The following is an 18,178-nucleotide window of genomic DNA, read 5'->3' as shown; positions in this document are numbered from 1 at the left end:
CTCTTCACGAGGAAGAGCATTGGGAGAAAAACTGAAAAAAAAAACGATCGGCGGCTTCCAGGCTCTCTCCCCCCCCCCCTTTTTTTTAAAAGAGAGGGTGGGGCTTAGCGCGGCATTGTCATCCTCGCCCGTCCAGCGCAGAAATGTGTGTTTTTAAAACACCATTTTTACTGCTGCAAACTGACGGAGGTACACAAGAGCAAGAGGGGCATGAAAGAGGTTTGGTGACACAGGCATTCCTTGACACATTTACTATTGCATCAGGCTGAGCATTAATAGCAGGGCTGGACTATTTCTCAAGCAGTGGATGCGTTCCTTCTGGTAGTACCTCTGCATTGTGCATCGGGCTATGGTTGGAAGGGGGGGTGGAAACACCTCAAAAAAGAGCTCTAGAAAGACTTCTACAGCCACTAGGAAGCCTAGAACCATCTAGAAAAAGATGGCATCCTCCCCTGAGAGGGATGTGACTGGTCAGAGTGAGCCATCAGGGACGTCGGGTGTTGCAGCTGCTTTTAGCACTGCAGCCCCTGTATATATTACTGAAGAGGTTTTTTTCCTCAACCATTTTAGGCTTGGAACAAATAATTGATGCCCTGATCTCACCCCAGAGTGTGGCTAAGCGTACTAGGTCCCCGTCCATTACCCAGGATCCTCAAACTGAGGAACAGGGTGCGAGAGATGACGCTTTTCTCTCAGGGGACCAGGAAGAGGCTGATGACCCCTCTTCTGAAGCGTCTAATACAGATGGATCGGGTTCACAGGAAAGGTTGTTGGTACAATCTCTCACTGAATTGGTCCACTCCACATTTTTGCTGCCAGTACCGGAGTCAGTCGATGAGCCCACTTGTTTGGGTTCACTAAAGCCTCCCCAACCTATTCATGCTTCTCCTAGCCATTCATTACTGAAATAGCTTATGTATTCTGAGTGGGAGCACCCAGATAAACAGTTTTTTCCTCCAAAAAAGTTTTCAACACTTTATCCTATGGAGGAAAAATGTAATAAGCAATGGGGGATTCCAGCAATTGACGCTGCTATATCCTCTGTAAACAAAAACTTGACTTGTCCTGTAGACAATGCTCAAATGCTGAAGGATCCAACAGATTTGAAGTTGGAATTCCTATTTAAAAACAACATTTCTCTGGCAGGTTCAGTGGTTCAGCCTGCGCTGGCAGCGATCGGATATGTCAATCCTTAAAAGACCAGTTTAACCACTTAACCACTTCGCGCCTATAGCCGAAAGATGGCTACAGTGAGGATGCCAATTGCCTGGAGGGCATCCCTGGACGTCCTCCTGTTTACTTTCTGCAATGCGCGCTCCTGCGATCGCGCATCGGGGAAGTTCTGTGCTGGTCACAGATCGCTGTAAATGGCCAATCACAGCGCCCATTTACAGCGCGATTGCCGTGTCCAATGAGAGATGATCTCATATGTAAACATATGAGATCATCTCTCATCGCCGGCTCTCCCTCCTCATATAGAGACAGCATGTGAGGAGGGAGAGATGAACGGCTTAGTCAGAGATGCAGCAGTTAGTGGAAAAAAAAAGAAAATCAAGTGCCCATCTGTCTCCACTGCCATCTGTCTCCACTGCCACCTATCCCCAGTGCCCCCTGTCAGTGACATCTGTCCCCAGTACCACCTGTCATCAGTGCCACCTGTCGTCAGTGCCATCTGTCCCCAGTGCCACCTGTCAGTGCCATCTGTCCCCAGTGCCACCTGTCAGTGCCATCTGTCCCCAGTGCCACGTATAAGTGCCATCTGTCATCAGTGACATATCAGTGCCACCTGTCAGTGTCACGTGCCATCTGTTATCAGTGTCACGTGTCATCAATGCCAGGTATCAGTGCCATCTGTCATCAGTGTCACGTGTCATCAGTGCCACGTATTAGTGCCACATGTCATCAGTGCCACATATAAGGGCCATCTGTCATCAGTGCCACATATTTGTGTCATCAGTGCCACGTATTAGTGGCATCTGTCATCAGTGCCACATCAGTGTCACGTGTCATCAGTGCCACATATTAGTGCCACCTCAGTGTCATTGTCCTGGTGCTCCAGGGCCTTCAAAAGTGTAATAGGTAGTCAACAAGTTAGATGTGTAATTTTATGCTCCTAGAACACCTGATGGCGCTCCCTGCATGTTGAGCCTCTCTATGTGGCCAGGCTGTGAAAAAGTCCCACACATGTGGTATTGTAATACTCAGGAGGAGTAGCAGAATTTATTTTGGGGGTGACATTTGTGGTATACACATGCCATGTGAGAGAAATAAACTATTACAATGACAATTTTGTGGGAAAAAAATCTTCAAAGAATTGTGGGAAAAAATGTCAACATCAAAAACCTCACCATGCCTCTTACTAAATACCTTGGAATGTCTACTTTCCAAAAAGGGGTCATTTGGGGGGTATTTGTACTTTCCTGACTTGTTCGGGTTCGCAAGAAATGAGATAGGTCACCAGTACATCAGGTGTGATCAATTTTGTGTGATTTGCACCACAGCTTGTAGACTCTCTAACTTTCACAAAGACCAAATAATGTCCACTAATTTGGGTTATTTTTACCAAAGATATGTAGCAGTATAAATTGTGGCCAAAATTTATGAAGAAAAATTAATAATTTGCATAATTTTATCACAGAAACAAAGAAAACGATTTTTTTTTTCAAAATTTTCAGTCTTTTTTTCATTTATAGCGCAAAAAAGAAAAAACCCAGAGGTGATCAAATACCACCAAAAGAAAGCTCTATTTGTGGGAAAAAAAGGACAAAAAATTAATTTGGGTACAGTATGACATGACTGAGTAATTGTCATTCAAAGTGTGAGAGCACCGAAAAGCTGAAAATTGGTCTGGGCAGGAGGAGTGTTTAAGTGCCCAGTTGTCAAGTGGTTAAGGACCAGGCCTCTTTTTCAGACATATTTTTTTGCTAGAAAATTACTTAGAAACCCCAAACATTATATATTGTTTTTTTTTTTTCTAACACCCTAGAGAATAAAATGGCGGTCATTGCAATACTTTTTTTTCACTTTTTTTTTTTAATAAAAAAATAAGACGGCAGTAAAATTAGCCCAATTTGACGTCAAACGTTTACCCTCAGAAATCTCCATAAGCAACATTTAAAAAATTCTACAGGTTGCATATTTTGCGTTACAGAGGAGGTCTAGGGCTAGAATTATTGCTCTCGCTCTGCCGATCGCGCCGATACCTCACATGTGCGGTTTGACTACCATTTTCATATGCAGGCGCTACTCACATATGCGTTCGGGACGGGGTGTTTTAAAATTTATTTATTTTCTTATTTATTTTACTTGATTTTATCTATTTTTACACTGTTTTTTAAAAAAAAAATGTAATCACTTTTATTACTATTACAAGGAATGTAAACATCCCGTGTAATAGAAAAAAACATGACAGGTCCTCTTAAATGTGAGATCTGGGGGTCAAAAAGTCCTCAGATCTCATATTTGGACTTAAATGCAATAGAAAAAAAATTGTCATTTGAAAAACTGACATTGAAAAAAATTTGCCTTTTTAAAGTGGTTGTAAACCTTTACAAACCACTTTGACCTACAGGTAAGCCTAGATTAAGGCTTACCTGTAGGTCCAAGAAATATCTCCTAAACCTACACGGTTTAGGAGATATTTACAAAAAGACAGGCACCGCTGTCTACGGTGCATGCATCGTAGACAGCGGCGCACTGAGCATGCTGCTGCTAACGGCGATATGCCGTTAGTGGCGGCTCCCGTGCGCATGCGTGAGACTATCACAGAGCAGGTGCATTTATACAGAGACTTGATTACACACAGGTGGATTCTATTTATCACCATCAGTCATTTAGGACAACATTGGATCATTCAGAGATCCTCGCTGAACTTCTGGAGTGAGTTTGCTGCACTGAAAGTAAAGGGGCCGAATAATTTTGCACGCACTACTTTTCAGTTTTTTATTTGCTAAAAAAGTTTAAAATATCCAATAGATTTCGTTCCACTTCACAATTGTGTCCCACTTGTTGGTGATTCTTCACAAAAAATTAAAATTTTATATCTTTGTTTGAAGCCTGAAATGTGGCAAAAGGTTGAAAAGTTCAAGGGGGCCGAATACTTTCGCAAGGCACTGTATACTTGGCTGATTCAGGTCCGTCTCTGCAGACTGCACTCTGCACGATCAAACAATTTGGAATCTTCTCGGGGCTAAAAATTAAATGGGTCAAATCTCAAATCCTGCCACACGACAGTTTCCCGCCCCCGGAATCCCAGGCCAGTCTACCATTACAAAGAGTTAATGTCATCAAATACTTAGGGATCCATATATCTAGATTCCCTACAGACTACATTTCCCTAAACATAGAACCTCTTATCTCCTTGATTAAAACTAAAGTAAGGATTTGGTCTCAACTCCCACTTGGGATTTGGGGTCGCATAAATTTAATTAAAATGGTCCTGCTTCCCAAGATACTCTATGTACTATGGCATACCCTAGTATACCTCCCCCTGAAATATTTAAAATTTCTGGAGGCCCTTTTAAAGCCCTTTGTTTGGGGGCCAACAGACACAAACTAGCGTGGCAAACTCTTAAGAATTCAACTGACCTGGGAGGTTCTCCCCGACTTCAATTTATACTATGTTGCAACTAAGTTATCACAGCTATTCCACATAGACAAGACGGATAGCGAGACATTCCTAGCTCTCCTATGTCCAAAATGGGCACAACACACCAAAGACCCATTATGTGCGATAGCAGTGGGCTCACAAGGGCTGGAACAAGGGGGTCATAGACACACCACACTATACCAATATAGGAAAATATGGAACTTAGCCTCTTCTAAACGTAACATTCCACGATACAATGATTACACGCCGCTATGGCATAACAGAAACCTACCTGAGTTCAACACAATACAGGATGTAAGTGTATGGGCAGACAGGGAGTGTTCTATTTACACCACATACTAAAAGATGGACACCTTTAAAACTTTTGACTCACTCGGAGACTAATTCCTAATCTAAAACCGAATGTTCTTTAGCTTCTTATAAACCTGCCATGCGACACAGTCTCAGTTTCCTGAATCAATCCCAGACTCAACCCCTAATGCCATCATGGCAGTGATTAAGGGCACAGACCCCCACAAGTTAATTTCGGCATTTTATAATATGCTCTCCACCCCCATTTATACCAAAATAGCATATGATTTGAAACCCAGAGAGAAGTGGGTCCAATGGAGGATGAGGAGTGGGGGGAGGCATTGGAGACCTGCAAGGCAGTGTCCCCCAAGCTATCGGACCATCTATCACAGCTCTATATTCTGCATAGGGCATATCTTACACCCCTTAGCCCTTGTACACGGTCGGAGAATCCATCGGAATATGTCCTATCGGACCGTGTTGTCGGATAATCCGACTGTGTGTGGTATGCATCGGACTGTTTCCGTCGGAATATCCGTCGGACCAAATTTTCCAACTTGCTGGAAATATTTTCCGACAAACTGGTCCGATAGGACATACTCCGATCATGTGTAGAGAATTTCGATCAGACAAAGTGCCACGCATGCTCAGATCAAATTCCTACATAAAAGCTATTGGCTACTAGCCTGAACGTAGTCCCATCGTAACGAAATTACGTCATCACGTTCTGAAAGATCGGATTTTTCGACAACTTTGTCCGACCGTGTGTATGCAACAGTTTCGGACAAAATCCAACGGACAAAATCCGACGGATTTGGTTGTCGGAATCTCCGACCGTGTGTACAAGGGCTTAGAGTGGTGAAATATATAAACGCACTCCATCCACAACATGTCTACTGTGTGGATTAGAAACGGGCACTTTTTTTCATCTGATCTGGGCCTGCCCCAGGATACAGGGTTTGTGGAAGCAAATTGTGGCATTTTTACATGATACCATGGGCTCACCCCTAGCACTTGACCCAAAACAGTGCCTTCTCGGAATCCTACCTGATACCATTGACAAATATACCAAAATATTTCTGCACGAGACACTATTCTCAGCTAGGAAAATTATAGCTAAAAAATGGATGAGACAATCGCCTCCCAAGATGGTAGAATGGAAACTTGAAGTGAACAATACTTTACCATACAAGAAATATATATATATTAACAGAGGTTGTCCTGACAAGTATAATAAGATATGAGACCGTTGGTTACAAGAATCTGAAACCTGCGTGTAGTGTAGTAAAACCATAACAGCTTGAAATGACAACTAAGGCACGTACCTCTGAATATAATTTTATTTTATTTGTAATACGCACACTCATAGAATTCATACTCATGGCAAAATGTACCTGCTTTCTTATATACATTATTTGTGATATGCAATGTAACATTTTTTTTTAAGTTTCTGCATGAAGCCAATATAACATTTATGCACTGTATGTTTAATAAAAAACCTTTGTTCAACGTTAAAAATAAAAACATCAAGGAGATTGCAGTACTTGGACCTGATCATAGATACAACTCAGAAGAGGGTGTTTTTGCCCCAGGAAAAGATTAATTCCATAAGGGAACTGATTCAGGTGGTCAAAGCAAAGAAGAATCCTTCTATTCGACTTTGCATGAGATTGTTGGGAAAGATGGTGGCTTCATTCAAGGCCGTTCCTTATGCACAGTTTCATTCGAGACTGCTGAAAAACTGTATCCTGTCAACTTGGAACAAGAAGGTCCAAGCTCTAGACTTCCCAATGCGTTTATCCCCCAAAGTGCGTCAAAGCCTCAGTTGGTGGTTGATATCCAAGAATCTTCAGAAAGGAAAGTCCTTCCTACCAGTTACCTGGAAGGTGGTGACAACAGATGCCAGCCTTCTGGGCTGGGGAGCAGTCCTGGAAGAAGCATCTGTCCAAGGAAAATGGTCCAAAATAGAGATGACCTTGCCCATCAATATTCTAGAGATTCGGGCAGCACGCCTGGCCCTGATGGCCTGGACGCTCAGATTATGCAATCGTCCTGTCAGAATCCAATCCAACAATGCCACAACAGTGGACTATATCAATCACAAAGGGGGCATGAGAAGTTGTGCGGCTCAGAGAGAGGTAAATCATATCCTATCCTGGGCAAAAGACAACATTCCTTGCCTATCGGCAGTCTTCATTCTGGGAATAGAGAATTGGCAGGGGAACTACTTGTTCCCGGGAGAGTGGTCTCTTCACCCTGACATCTTTCTGTCAATATGTCAAAGATGGGGAATTCCGGATGTGGATCTGTTTGTGTCCAGGTTCAACAAAAAGATTGACAACTTTGAGTCTAGGACAAAGGATCTGCTGGCATGTGGAACAGATGCCTTTTATTTTTCTGTGGGATCAGTTTTCACTGATCTATGCGTTCCCTCCTGTTCTGCTACTTCCGCTCCTTCGCAGGTATAAACAGGAAAGGAAGGAGGCTGATTCTTGTGGCCCAGGAGATCTTGGTATGCAAAGATCGTAAAGATGGCGGTAGGGGACCCATGGATCCTACCACCCCGGCCAGATCTTCTCTTGCAAGATCTGGTATTCCATCCTACTTACAAACGCTAAATTGAATGGTTTGGTTATTGAGACCCACATTCTGAAAGACAGTGGGCTGTCAGGTTCAGTAGTTTCTACTTTGGTTAATGCTAGGAAACTGGCCTCCAGAGTCATATATTATAGAGTCTGGAAGGCATATGTCTCCTGGTGTGAATCCAGGGGTTTGCACCCCAGGAAATATGTCATAGGTAGGATCCTTGAATTTCTACAGATGGGATTAGAAATTAAGCTGGCCTTAAGTACTATCAAAGGCCAGGTGTCGGCCTTATCTGTGTTTTTTCAACAACCACTTGCTTCACACTCTCTGGTTCGTAGTTTTATTCAGAGGGTAACTCGGATTAATCCTCCGGTTAGGTCACCCCATAACCCTTGGGACTTGAATTTAGTCCTGTCAGCATTACAGAAACAGCCTTTTGAGCAGATACGAGATATTCCCTTGGTCCTTTTGACAAGGAAATTTGTTTTTTTTGGTTAACATATCTTCTGCTAGAAGAGTATCAGAGTTGGCTGCTCTTCCTTGTAAAGAGCCATTTTTGATTATTCATATGGATAAGGTTGTATTGCGTCCTCGTCGTAATTTTGTGCTGAAGGTAGTGTCAGGTTTTCATTTAAACCAGGATATTGTTCTGCCTTCACTTTTTCCAGAACCTTGTTCTGCAGAAGAAAGGTCACTACATTCTCTTGATGTGGTGAGAGCAGTCAAGGTCTATTTGAAGGTGACCGCTCAGATTCGTAAAACAGATGTTTTGTTTGTGTTGCCAGAAGGTCCTAAGAGAGGACAGGCAGCATCGAAATCTACTATTTCTAAATGGATTTGTCAAGTGATTGTTCAAGCTTATGGTTTAAAGAGGAAAGTTCCACCTTTTCATATTAAAGTGCAACTGGGTGGACTTATGTCTTTTTTCAACCTGACTAACTATGTAAAGTGCACTCCACCAGGGCTGTTAATGCTTCCTGGGTAGTGCATCACCAGGCCTCCATGGCTCAAATCTGCAAGGCCACAACTTGGTCTTCAGTCCATACATTTACCAGGTTCTATCAAATAGATGTAAAAGGTCATGAGGATATCGCCTTTGGGCGCAGCGTACTGCAGGCTGCAGTATAAGTCCTCTAGTATCTTAGTGCCCTACTTTTGTTGTGTCTCCCTGCCTTCAGTTGGCATTTCTATGGGACATCCCACAGAGTAACTACTATGGCTCTGTGTCCCCTGATGTACAAGAAGAAAATAGTATGTTTAAAACAGCTTACCTGTCAAATCCTTTTCTTTGAAGTACATCACGGGACACAGAAGTCCCTCCCTTCTTTTTTGGTATACATGTGTATTGCTTTGCTACAAAACTGAGCTACTCCCAGTAGTGGGAGGGGTTATATAGGAAGTGGACTTCTTGTCTTAGGGTGTGCCAGTGTCCATCACCTGAAGGTGGCCTATAACCCACATAGTAACTACTATGGCTCTGTGTCCCGTGATGTACTGAAAAAGAAAAAGACTTTACAGATAATCCGTTTTTAAAAATCCTATTTTCAGGTGAGAACCTCCTTGTCTCCCAGGACAGACCTGAGAGATCATGGCTCCCACCAGAGGTGTTCCTACTGGCTGGAGCAAACGCAAAAAAAAATTAAGGCAACCTGGCTGGAGGCCTCCTATTAAAGCTTTGGATGATGAAGAGTTTCCTGTTGTGGGAGGAGCCATGATCTCTCGGGTGCTGGATAAACAATATATCTTGGTGAAAAATTAGGTGAATTCCACACGCGCTCCCCTCTCGGTTCCACACTCACCAGAAAGTATGGCGCTCGGAGCACCATCGCGTCACTTCAGGTTTCAGAAATTCCAGTCTGTGGAATGCAGGGCATCCCAGATCTATTGCTGTGGTATTTGTACTGACCCGCAGCACTACTGAAAGTGCGATTTTAAAACTTTGATCTGAATAAAATACATTTTTATGGATTCGCGCTATGAGAAGGATTTCTTTCGATCCACCCATATGTGAATGTACCTAATGACCAGACCCACCATGGAGGAGGAGGTACCACCAGACAAGAGACCAGAGACGACCCTCTTCTCTTTGAATGCGCTTTACCCCTGCAGGGGTCAGGGCTGTCTTTATTATTGACTGGACCCTGGGCAAACAATTTTTTGGGCCCCCCTCTTCCATGCAATTTTGCTCTCCACATGTTCAGTTTATTGAATCAGATCAGGCAGCAATTGCGATTGGTTGCCAGAGGTTACAGTGTATCATTACCGCTCACTGACTGGCTGCTAGAGGTTACAGCACACATTATGGATCACTGTCTATTTTCTAGAGGTTTACAGCACATGACTTCTGCTTGTTGATTGAATGCTAGAGGTTACTGGACATCTATACCACTCACTAATTGCTTGCTAGAGGTTACTGCACATTATTATTGCTCACTGATTGGTTCCTAGAGGTTACTGCATATCCTTACCACGCAATGACTGTTGGCACATGCACCACAATTCAGGGTGCTGTAGCACCATGTTATTTTGAAGAAGAGTTCCACCTCCAATTTGCTTACCTTTGCAGAACAGGCTGATGTTCAGCTTAATGACTATAGTTGTAGGCAGGACTTTTAAGCATGCTCCTTTAGCTCCCCAGTGGGCAGCATTCAGCAGAAGTGATGGTAGATATGACCTCAGGGGGACATTATATACATATGAATGTTGCCTCTATTTACATATCAATGTCTTGGTCCACAACTATTTAGATATTAATGCAGGTTATTTACATGTAAGCACAGGGTCTGCAGGTGAGTCATTTGTACATGGTGAAAGGGCAGAGCTGGGCAGTAGCAATAGAACTTTACACTGAGATATTGGGACACAGCACGGGACTAAAACTTCAAGTGATAAGGGAATTTAAACTGGGATAGTTGGCAAGTATGAGGCAGCTGCTTTGGGCCCCACAACAATGATGGGGCCCAGGGCAGCTGCCCCTTTTGCCCTGCCTTAAAAACGGTCCTGGCAGGGGTACATCTTTCTGGTGAGTGTGGAACCGAGAAGGGAGCACGTGTGGAATGTACCTAATTTTTCACCAAGAGATATTGTTTTTGCAGGCATAAGTCACTTTGGAAGTTATACTATTTGAACTGTGACTTTTTTGGTTTACACCAGTGGATCCTTATATATACATTTTTATATGGAGCATAATCTAGTTTTTATGGACACTTTTTGCACAATTAAGCACACTGAGCACTTTATTAAAAGTTAGTATGATATATGTGTATTTTTGGGTTTATGGAACTTTTATATTAGCCATCCAGGATTGCAAATGTTATATTGAGCACTCATACGATTTACAGTGCCTTGAAAAAGTATTCATACCCCTTGAAATTTTACACATTTTTTTCATGTTACAACCAAAAACATAAATGTGTTTTATTGGGCTTTTATGTGATAGACCAACACAAAGTGGCACATAATTGTGAAGTGGAAGGATAATGATAAATTGTACAAATAAATATGTGAAAAGTGTGGGGGTACATTTGTATTCAGACCCCCGGAGTCAATACTTTGCAGAACCACTTTTACTGCAATTACAGCTGCAAGTCTTTTTGGGGATGTCTCTACCAGCTTTGCTTTGCTTTCATCTAGAGGGTTACATTTTTGCCCATTCTTCTTTGCAAAATAGCTCAAGCTCTGTCAGCTTGGATGGAGAGCATAAATTTTCAAGTCTTGCCACAGATTCTCAATAGGATTTAGGTCTGTATTTTCAGCACATGAATATGCTTTGATCTAAACCATTCCATTTATTTTAGCAAAAAGTAAAAAAAAAAAAAAAAAAAAAAAATATATATATATATATATATATATATATATATAATATAAATAATTATTATTATTATTATTTTTTTTAATGGACGCTCTTTTTTTGTTTATAGTGCAAAAAATAAAAACCGCAGAGGTGATCAAATGCCAAAAGAAATCTCTATTTGTGGGGGGAAAAAAGGACGTCCATTTTGTTTGGGTACAACATCGCATGACCACGCAATTGTCAAAGCGACACAGTGCCATATCGCAGTAAAATGGCCTGGTCATTAAGGGGGCATATCCTTCCGGGGCTGAAGCAGTTAAACAGAAAATGAGGGAGAAGTGAATAACTCAATGATGGTGGTCTTCAAGATCAGTCCAGTCTTCATCTTGGTTGTTCTCCCCCATCCTCACTCTCTGACCTCTGGTGGGGCTCAGCCCCGCTGTTATTCATGACTAAATCATGGACTAAATAAGGAAGTGCAGGACTTCTTGTGTTGGGAAGATGGCAATGAGTGATAGAGGGGGAGGGGACACTCGTCCTATAATCCCCTCATCACTGTCACTCCTATAAAAGACAGTTCTCGTTGTTTCCTCACTCTCTGACTAAGGTCCATGAATAAAGAAATGATCTGGTAGGAGATCAGAGGACCCATTTACTAGTTACCTTGAGGGGGGAATTGTAAGATCCTCAGAGACAAAGCTGCCTGATGTGGGCGGAGTCCTGGTTTAGGGTAACCAATCAGCTCATGTCTAGTAATAATCTTTGTATTTCTATTTTAGTAGATGGACGGGAGATGAGGAAAACCTCAGAGGATTGTCTCACTTTGTCTCCAGACTGTAAAGTAGAAGATGAGGACATCACACAGTATAGTCCAGGAGAAAACCCGACTACCTCAAATGTCCATCCGGCACCACACAGTGTAGATGGACCATCGTATTCCTCTTATCCTGAGGAACCTCAGACTGTGAGGGACGGTGCCGTCCTTCCAACAGAGAAGAGGTTTTCCTGTACTGAGTGCGGGAAGTGTTTTAGTTTTAAATGCTATCTTAATGAACATAAAATATCTCACACAGGAGAGAAGACATATTCCTGTCCTGAGTGTGGAAAATGTTTTTCACATAATTCCAGTCTTTACACACATCAGAAATTGCAAACAGAGGAGAAGTCCCTTTCCTGTTCTCATTGCGGGAAATGCTTTTTAGATGAATCCAATCTTAACGCACATCAGAAATCTCACACAGGAGAGAAGCCGTATTCCTGTCCCGAGTGCGGGAAATGTTTTTCAAGAAATTACAGTCTTTACATACATCAGAGATCTCACACAGGGGAGAAGCCATATGCCTGTCCTGAGTGTGGGAAACGTTTTTCACAGAAGTCCAGTCTTTCTATACACCAGAGATCTCACACAAGGGAGAAACCATTTTCTTGTTCTGAGTGCGGAAGATGTTTTTTAGATCAATCCAATCTAAAGACACATAAGAGATCTCACGCAGGGAAGAAGCCGTATTCCTGTCCTGAATGTGGGAAATGTTTTTCACGTAATTCCAGTCTTTACAGACATCAGAGATCTCACACAGGAGACAAGCCGTATTCCTGTCCTGAGTGTGGGAAAAGTTTTTCACAGAAGTCCAGTCTTTCTATACATCAGAGATCTCACACAAGGGAGAAACCATTTCCTTGTTCTGACTGTGGGAGATGTTTTTTAGATAAATCCAATCTTAAGGCACATAAGAGATCTCACACGGGGGAGAAGCCATATTCCTGTGCTGAATGTGGGAAATGTTTTTCACGTAATTTCAGTCTTTCTATACATAAGAGATCTCACACAAGAGAGAAGCCATTTTCTTGTTCTGAGTGAGGGAAATGTTTTTTAGCTAAATCCAATCTTAACAAACATCAGAGATCTCACATGGGTGAGAAGCCGTATTCCTGTCCTGAGTGAGGGAATTGTTCCTCACTGAAGTCCTGTCTTCCTGTACATCAGGGATCCCACACAACCCTCGAGGTGTATTAGTGCCTTGAGTGCGGGAAATGTCTTCTATATGAATGTTGCTGGACATCACAGCTCTCATGTGGGGAAGAAGCACACCCTGATATACACCTCAGATATACTCCATGGCTGATCTTCATCATGTAAGAAACAGTTGATAAGGAGATCAGAGATCACCAAAGACATGGATGAAGTGTTGTACCGTGTTGGCCATTGATAGCAGTACAAAAATAAAAATTGAGTCATTACCTTTCATTGGCTGAATACATTTTGTGGTGTAAGATTTCACAAACACTTAGAGGTCTATAAATTGTTGAATGAATGTGACCAGCATTCACCCAACTGTGACAACTTTTGGCCATATTTAATTTCATGTAATCATTGTCTCCAATTAGTGGCCATAATATTGTATCGTGCTGTGTCTACTGATGAATTTTTATTTCAGAAAAAATACCACATTGTGGCCACTAGATGGAGCTGACAGTCATAGGAAATCACTGTGTTAATTAAAATACAGCTCAAATTTTTCATGGCTGAATAAATGCTTGTCACGATTGTCCAATGAATTTTCTCTAAGTAGGCCCCTTAGTTTCCTTTGTCAGGCATGGCTTCATACTAATACCTGAGGTTATATTCATGCACTTATGACTAAAGTGCAACTTCCCCACTTCCTCCACTCCCTCCCTAGACCCCAAGAATTTGCTCGCCAGCAAACGCCGTTCGAGGACTGACCCGTTGGCCCACATACTATCCCAAACATACAATTTGTTAAACACTCCTAAAGAATAACCACAATTATCCTGTCTAACCAGATTGGAAAGGGACTTTAATTGCACATTCCCATCAACACAAAAGCAACGCATCATCTCTCTGGCCCTCAAATCTTCCCTCTGTACTAAAATACAAGAGACACACTTCAAGTTGTTCTCCCGCTGGTATTTGACACCCTCCAGACTACAGAAATGTTTTCTCTCTTCCTCGAGCTGGTGTTGGCGCTGTGCTGGAGAGGAGTGAACTCTGATCCATATTTTCTGGTCCTGCCCTAAGCTAAAGGATTTCTGTGGAGAGGTCCGCAGAATCACACAGAAGTTCACAGAATACACCATTCCAGATGATGCCGCATTCTTTCTCCTACATCACTCAAAGATCCCTATTAAAACATATAAGAAATCACTTATACCTCACTTACTCAATGCAGCAAAGGCGTGTATCCCCCTCCACTGGAAACAACACTCCCCCCAACCATCGTACAGTGGCTGAGGAAGGTGGAGGATGTGAAGAAAATGGAGGATTTGATCCTCACTGCCCAAAATAAGCAAGAAGCTCATAAGAAGACCTGGGATATATGGAATGCCTTCATCTACTCAGATGAGGGACAGCTCCTGATAGGGTCATAGCCAAACCTATCCCTTTTGATAACTCGCAAGCTCAGCTACCGCCATGTCTTCTTCTTTTCCTTTTTCGCTCCCTTCTCTTTCCTCTCTGTCTCACCCCTTTCTTCTCCTACCTTCCTTCCCTTCATCCAATTTTTACTTCTCCCTTTTTCTTTTTTTCTAAGAAAAGTTGAAAAAGACTCCCAGCTTTTCATCTACCAGAGTCACCAACATCCTTCACACTCTCCTCACCTCCGATGGCGAAGGAACCGGATCCTCCTCGCTCACTACTGCAAGTCTGCTGCTCTTTCTGTCATCTCCCTCCTAGACTCCTCCTCCGACCGCTGTTCCCGCAGGAGCTCCACTCCTTCATACACACTCAGAGCTTTGCCTCTTCATACACTCTCAGAGCTCCACCTCTTCATACACACTCAGGGCTCCGCATCTTCATACACACTCAGGGCTCCGCCTCTTCATACACACTCAGAGCTCCGCCTCTTCATACGCACTCAGGGCTCCGCCTCTTCATACGCACTCAGGGCTCCGCCTCTTCATACACACTCAGAGCTCCGCCTCTTCATACACACTGAGAGCTCCGCCTCTTCGTACACACTCAGGGCTCCGCCTCTTCGTACACACTCAGAGCTCCGCCTCTTCATACACACTCAGGGCTCCGCCTCTTCATACACACTCAGAGCTCCGCCTCTTCATACACACTCAGAGCTCCGCCTCTTCATACACACTCATACTAAAAACTGCACTCACTGAAGAGGGAAGCTCACATTTAGCATTGGTAGTCATATACTGCAACTGAAGGTTCAACATGGCTGAATACCCATTCAGTGCAGCCATTCTCTCCCCCTCAAACAAGGCAAATTTAGTCTAAACCCAAACAAGTGATCTGTTTATTGTTCCCTTATTGGTGACCGATGGGAGAAGGATCCCCTCATTTCAGTGAAAGGACATTTTTACATTATCATGAAATTGTTGTTACTGAAAGACAGAAATTGATAAATTCTGAGGGAATCCATAAATTCCTTTGGAGGAACCCTGGCTGATAAAGGCCGGAGTAGGCAGTAATATATTTCTACTATCCCCCTTGGTGGGAGTGGAGATGACCCATCTATAAGGATATACAGTACATACACACATAGCACAAGGCCGTGTTCACACTACGAGATGTTTCTCAGGGCTGCAGTTCCTCTGATCTCCACAAGATGGAGATCTCACTTCTACCCAGACAGGCAGTCTCTATGGAAGACAGACAGGAAGTGATGTCAGCTACAGATCGGAAGTGATGTCAACTGCTGACCGGAAGTTATGTCAGCTACAGACAGGAAATTCTGGGTGAGAGGTGAGTCGAGAGGAAGTAGAGAGAAGACATTGTTGGAAGTGGCAGCAGAGGAGGTAATAAGATCTTATTTTCTATTTACACCCAGTAACCCCCCCCCCCGTCATGTCCGTCCTCTTCCTCCATAGTCACTGTGATGTCTTTTATCTCCAGCAGATGATGATACACACATATATAGTGTGGAAACCTAGATTAACCCCTTCAGGGGCACAACATTTCCCCACCTACGTGGCTGGAACACTTTATTTTGGAGTCCCACCAATCACCTTCTCACCTCATAAGTCTATATCAGGGGTCTTCAAACTTTATAAACAAAGGGCCAGTTTAGACTTTAGGGGGGCCAGTAGGAGTTGATAATGCCCAGTAGAAGTAAACAATGCTCCATCATTGGTGTTAGTAGGAGGAACTGTGCCCCATCATTTGTACCAATTAAATGAATAGTGCCCCATTTTTTTATATCAATAGAAGGAATTGTGCCCTATTGTTGGTGTCAGTGGGATGAATAATGCCCCAGTGTTAGTGTCAGTGGATGGAATAGTGCCCTAAGAGCCAGGTAAAGGCAAGCAAAGGGCCGTATCGGCCCCTGGGCCACAGTTTGGAGACCGCTGGTCTATATTAACAGATTATACCACTTTTATTAGTGGAGGAATGGCAGTGTATATCATTGAAAGAAATCACATCCAGGTACATGTGAATGGTCAAGCTGGTGACAAGATACACAGTGTATCCAACCAAAAAAGCGCAGTGAGACCTATCTAGTAATAGAAGATCCATCCATTGTGGTGAGTGCACATCCATGTGGGGTCTCCTGGAAGTGGCTATGTGTTAATAATGGCACCAGCACCTGTTCACCTAACTCTTATTTTTCATGTAATTAATATTTGAATGGGACTTTTTGATAAATTTAACATTGGTTGTATTTTCTGGTGTTGTTCATTCGTTTATTTTTTTACAAGTGGCAAACTGTTTAATAATCTTGATTTTTTGGCAGCGCTCTCTATATATACAGATTTACTGGAGATCATATGACCATCACATCGCCTCCACCTCCCTCCCTGATAGCATAGAGAAATACAAAGACGATTCTAGAAGTCACCAGAGAGATGATGGAGGAGAGGTGAGGAGGATTCTGGGAAATCTGGGACATTATCCAGTAACAGACAAGGGGTGTGTCTGGATGGTGACTGTATCATTGTGTGTGTCAGGTTCCTATAAGGTGTCAGGATGTCACTGTCTATTTCTCCATGGAGGAGTGGGAGTATTTAGAAGGACACAAGGATCTCTACAAGGACGCCATGATGGACAATCAGCCGCCCCTCACATCACCGGGTAAGAGGAGACTTTATTGTAAAGGAGAGAGCAGTACGGAGGCTCCACCTAGATCCCCCATCATCTGATAAACACATAGAAACAATGTATTCAGTCAGTGTGTGTGTTTCCTACAGATGGATCCAGTAATGGGACTATTGCTGTCGGATTTGGCTCCCCCTCCCAATAAAGCTTCCACTGCATTTCTAGGGTTAAAAACACTTGTATATGGCCTCTCTGACTGCTCTACTCTTTGTATAAAGCATCCTCACTCTTCTTTCTTACCCCGGGCCCTTTGCTGCTCCTCCTACTCTACCCCCCGAATGCTAATCATCCTCCTACCGCCCCGCCCCCATGCGTGTTCCCAGTTTTCTGTGTAAACCAATTTCGGTATAGACACTTGAAGTTCTCCCCGCGATCTCTATTATTATGTTATCATTATCAGTCCAACAATATCACCTGGAAGAATGAAGACTCTCCTATTATTATTATTACTCCACCCACATATTATATTATCTTACCCCGTCAATTATTTTATATTAATTATTGTTAAATCTCCTATTATTTTACATTATATATTATTACCTCTCCTTTTATTTTATATATTGTTAACCTTCTTATTATTTTATATTTTTTCTTGTTAACCTTGCAATTATCTTATATTATGTATACTCACCCCTCCTATTATTTTATAATATTTATTGTTAACCCCACTATTATTTTACATTATTAATGATTACCCCTCCTGTTTTCTACATTACATGATTGTAGCCAGCGCAGTGCTTCCTTACATCAGTGTTCCCTGTGGAGTTCTCCCTTATATCAGTGTTCCTAGCGGAGTTCTCCCTTACATCAGTGTTCCTAGCGGAGTTCTCCC

The 18,178-nt window shown here is 42.7% G+C and overlaps 1 protein-coding gene and 1 pseudogene across 1 annotated transcript; both read left to right on the top strand.

Annotated features, from left to right (window-relative positions):
* Positions 1-11,514: 11,514 nt before the first annotated feature.
* On the top strand, positions 11,515-13,522 carry LOC143989735 (uncharacterized; annotated as a pseudogene).
* Positions 13,523-15,947: 2,425 nt separating this feature from the next.
* Positions 15,948-17,818, top strand: LOC143990365 (uncharacterized). The gene is made up of 4 exons (XM_077490394.1): positions 15,948-16,049; positions 16,985-17,110; positions 17,199-17,322; positions 17,439-17,818. The coding sequence occupies exons 1-4, from the start codon at positions 15,963-15,965 to the stop codon at positions 17,489-17,491; spliced, it is 390 nt and encodes a 129-aa protein (XP_077346520.1). The 5' UTR covers positions 15,948-15,962; the 3' UTR covers positions 17,492-17,818.
* The last annotated feature ends 360 nt before the right edge of the window (positions 17,819-18,178 follow it).

The sequence above is a fragment of the Lithobates pipiens genome, unplaced genomic scaffold (assembly GCF_037356315.1).
Source record: "Lithobates pipiens isolate NorthernLeopardFrog02 unplaced genomic scaffold, aLitPip1_a1.2 Scaffold_18, whole genome shotgun sequence".
Classification (NCBI taxonomy): Eukaryota; Metazoa; Chordata; class Amphibia; order Anura; family Ranidae; genus Lithobates; species Lithobates pipiens.
This window is presented reverse-complemented; position numbering and strand designations above follow the sequence as displayed.

Bases quoted from the DNA above. Each gene is read 5' to 3' on its own strand.
- LOC143990365 (XM_077490394.1), top strand. From the start codon at position 15,963: ATGTCAGCTACAGACAGGAAATTCTGGGTGAGAGGTGAGTCGAGAGGA. The intron at 16,050-16,984 runs GTAATAAGATCT...ATTTTTTGGCAG, and splicing joins TGGAAGTGGCAGCAGAGGAG to CGCTCTCTATATATACAGAT. The intron at 17,323-17,438 runs GTAAGAGGAGAC...TGTTTCCTACAG, and splicing joins GCCGCCCCTCACATCACCGG to ATGGATCCAGTAATGGGACT.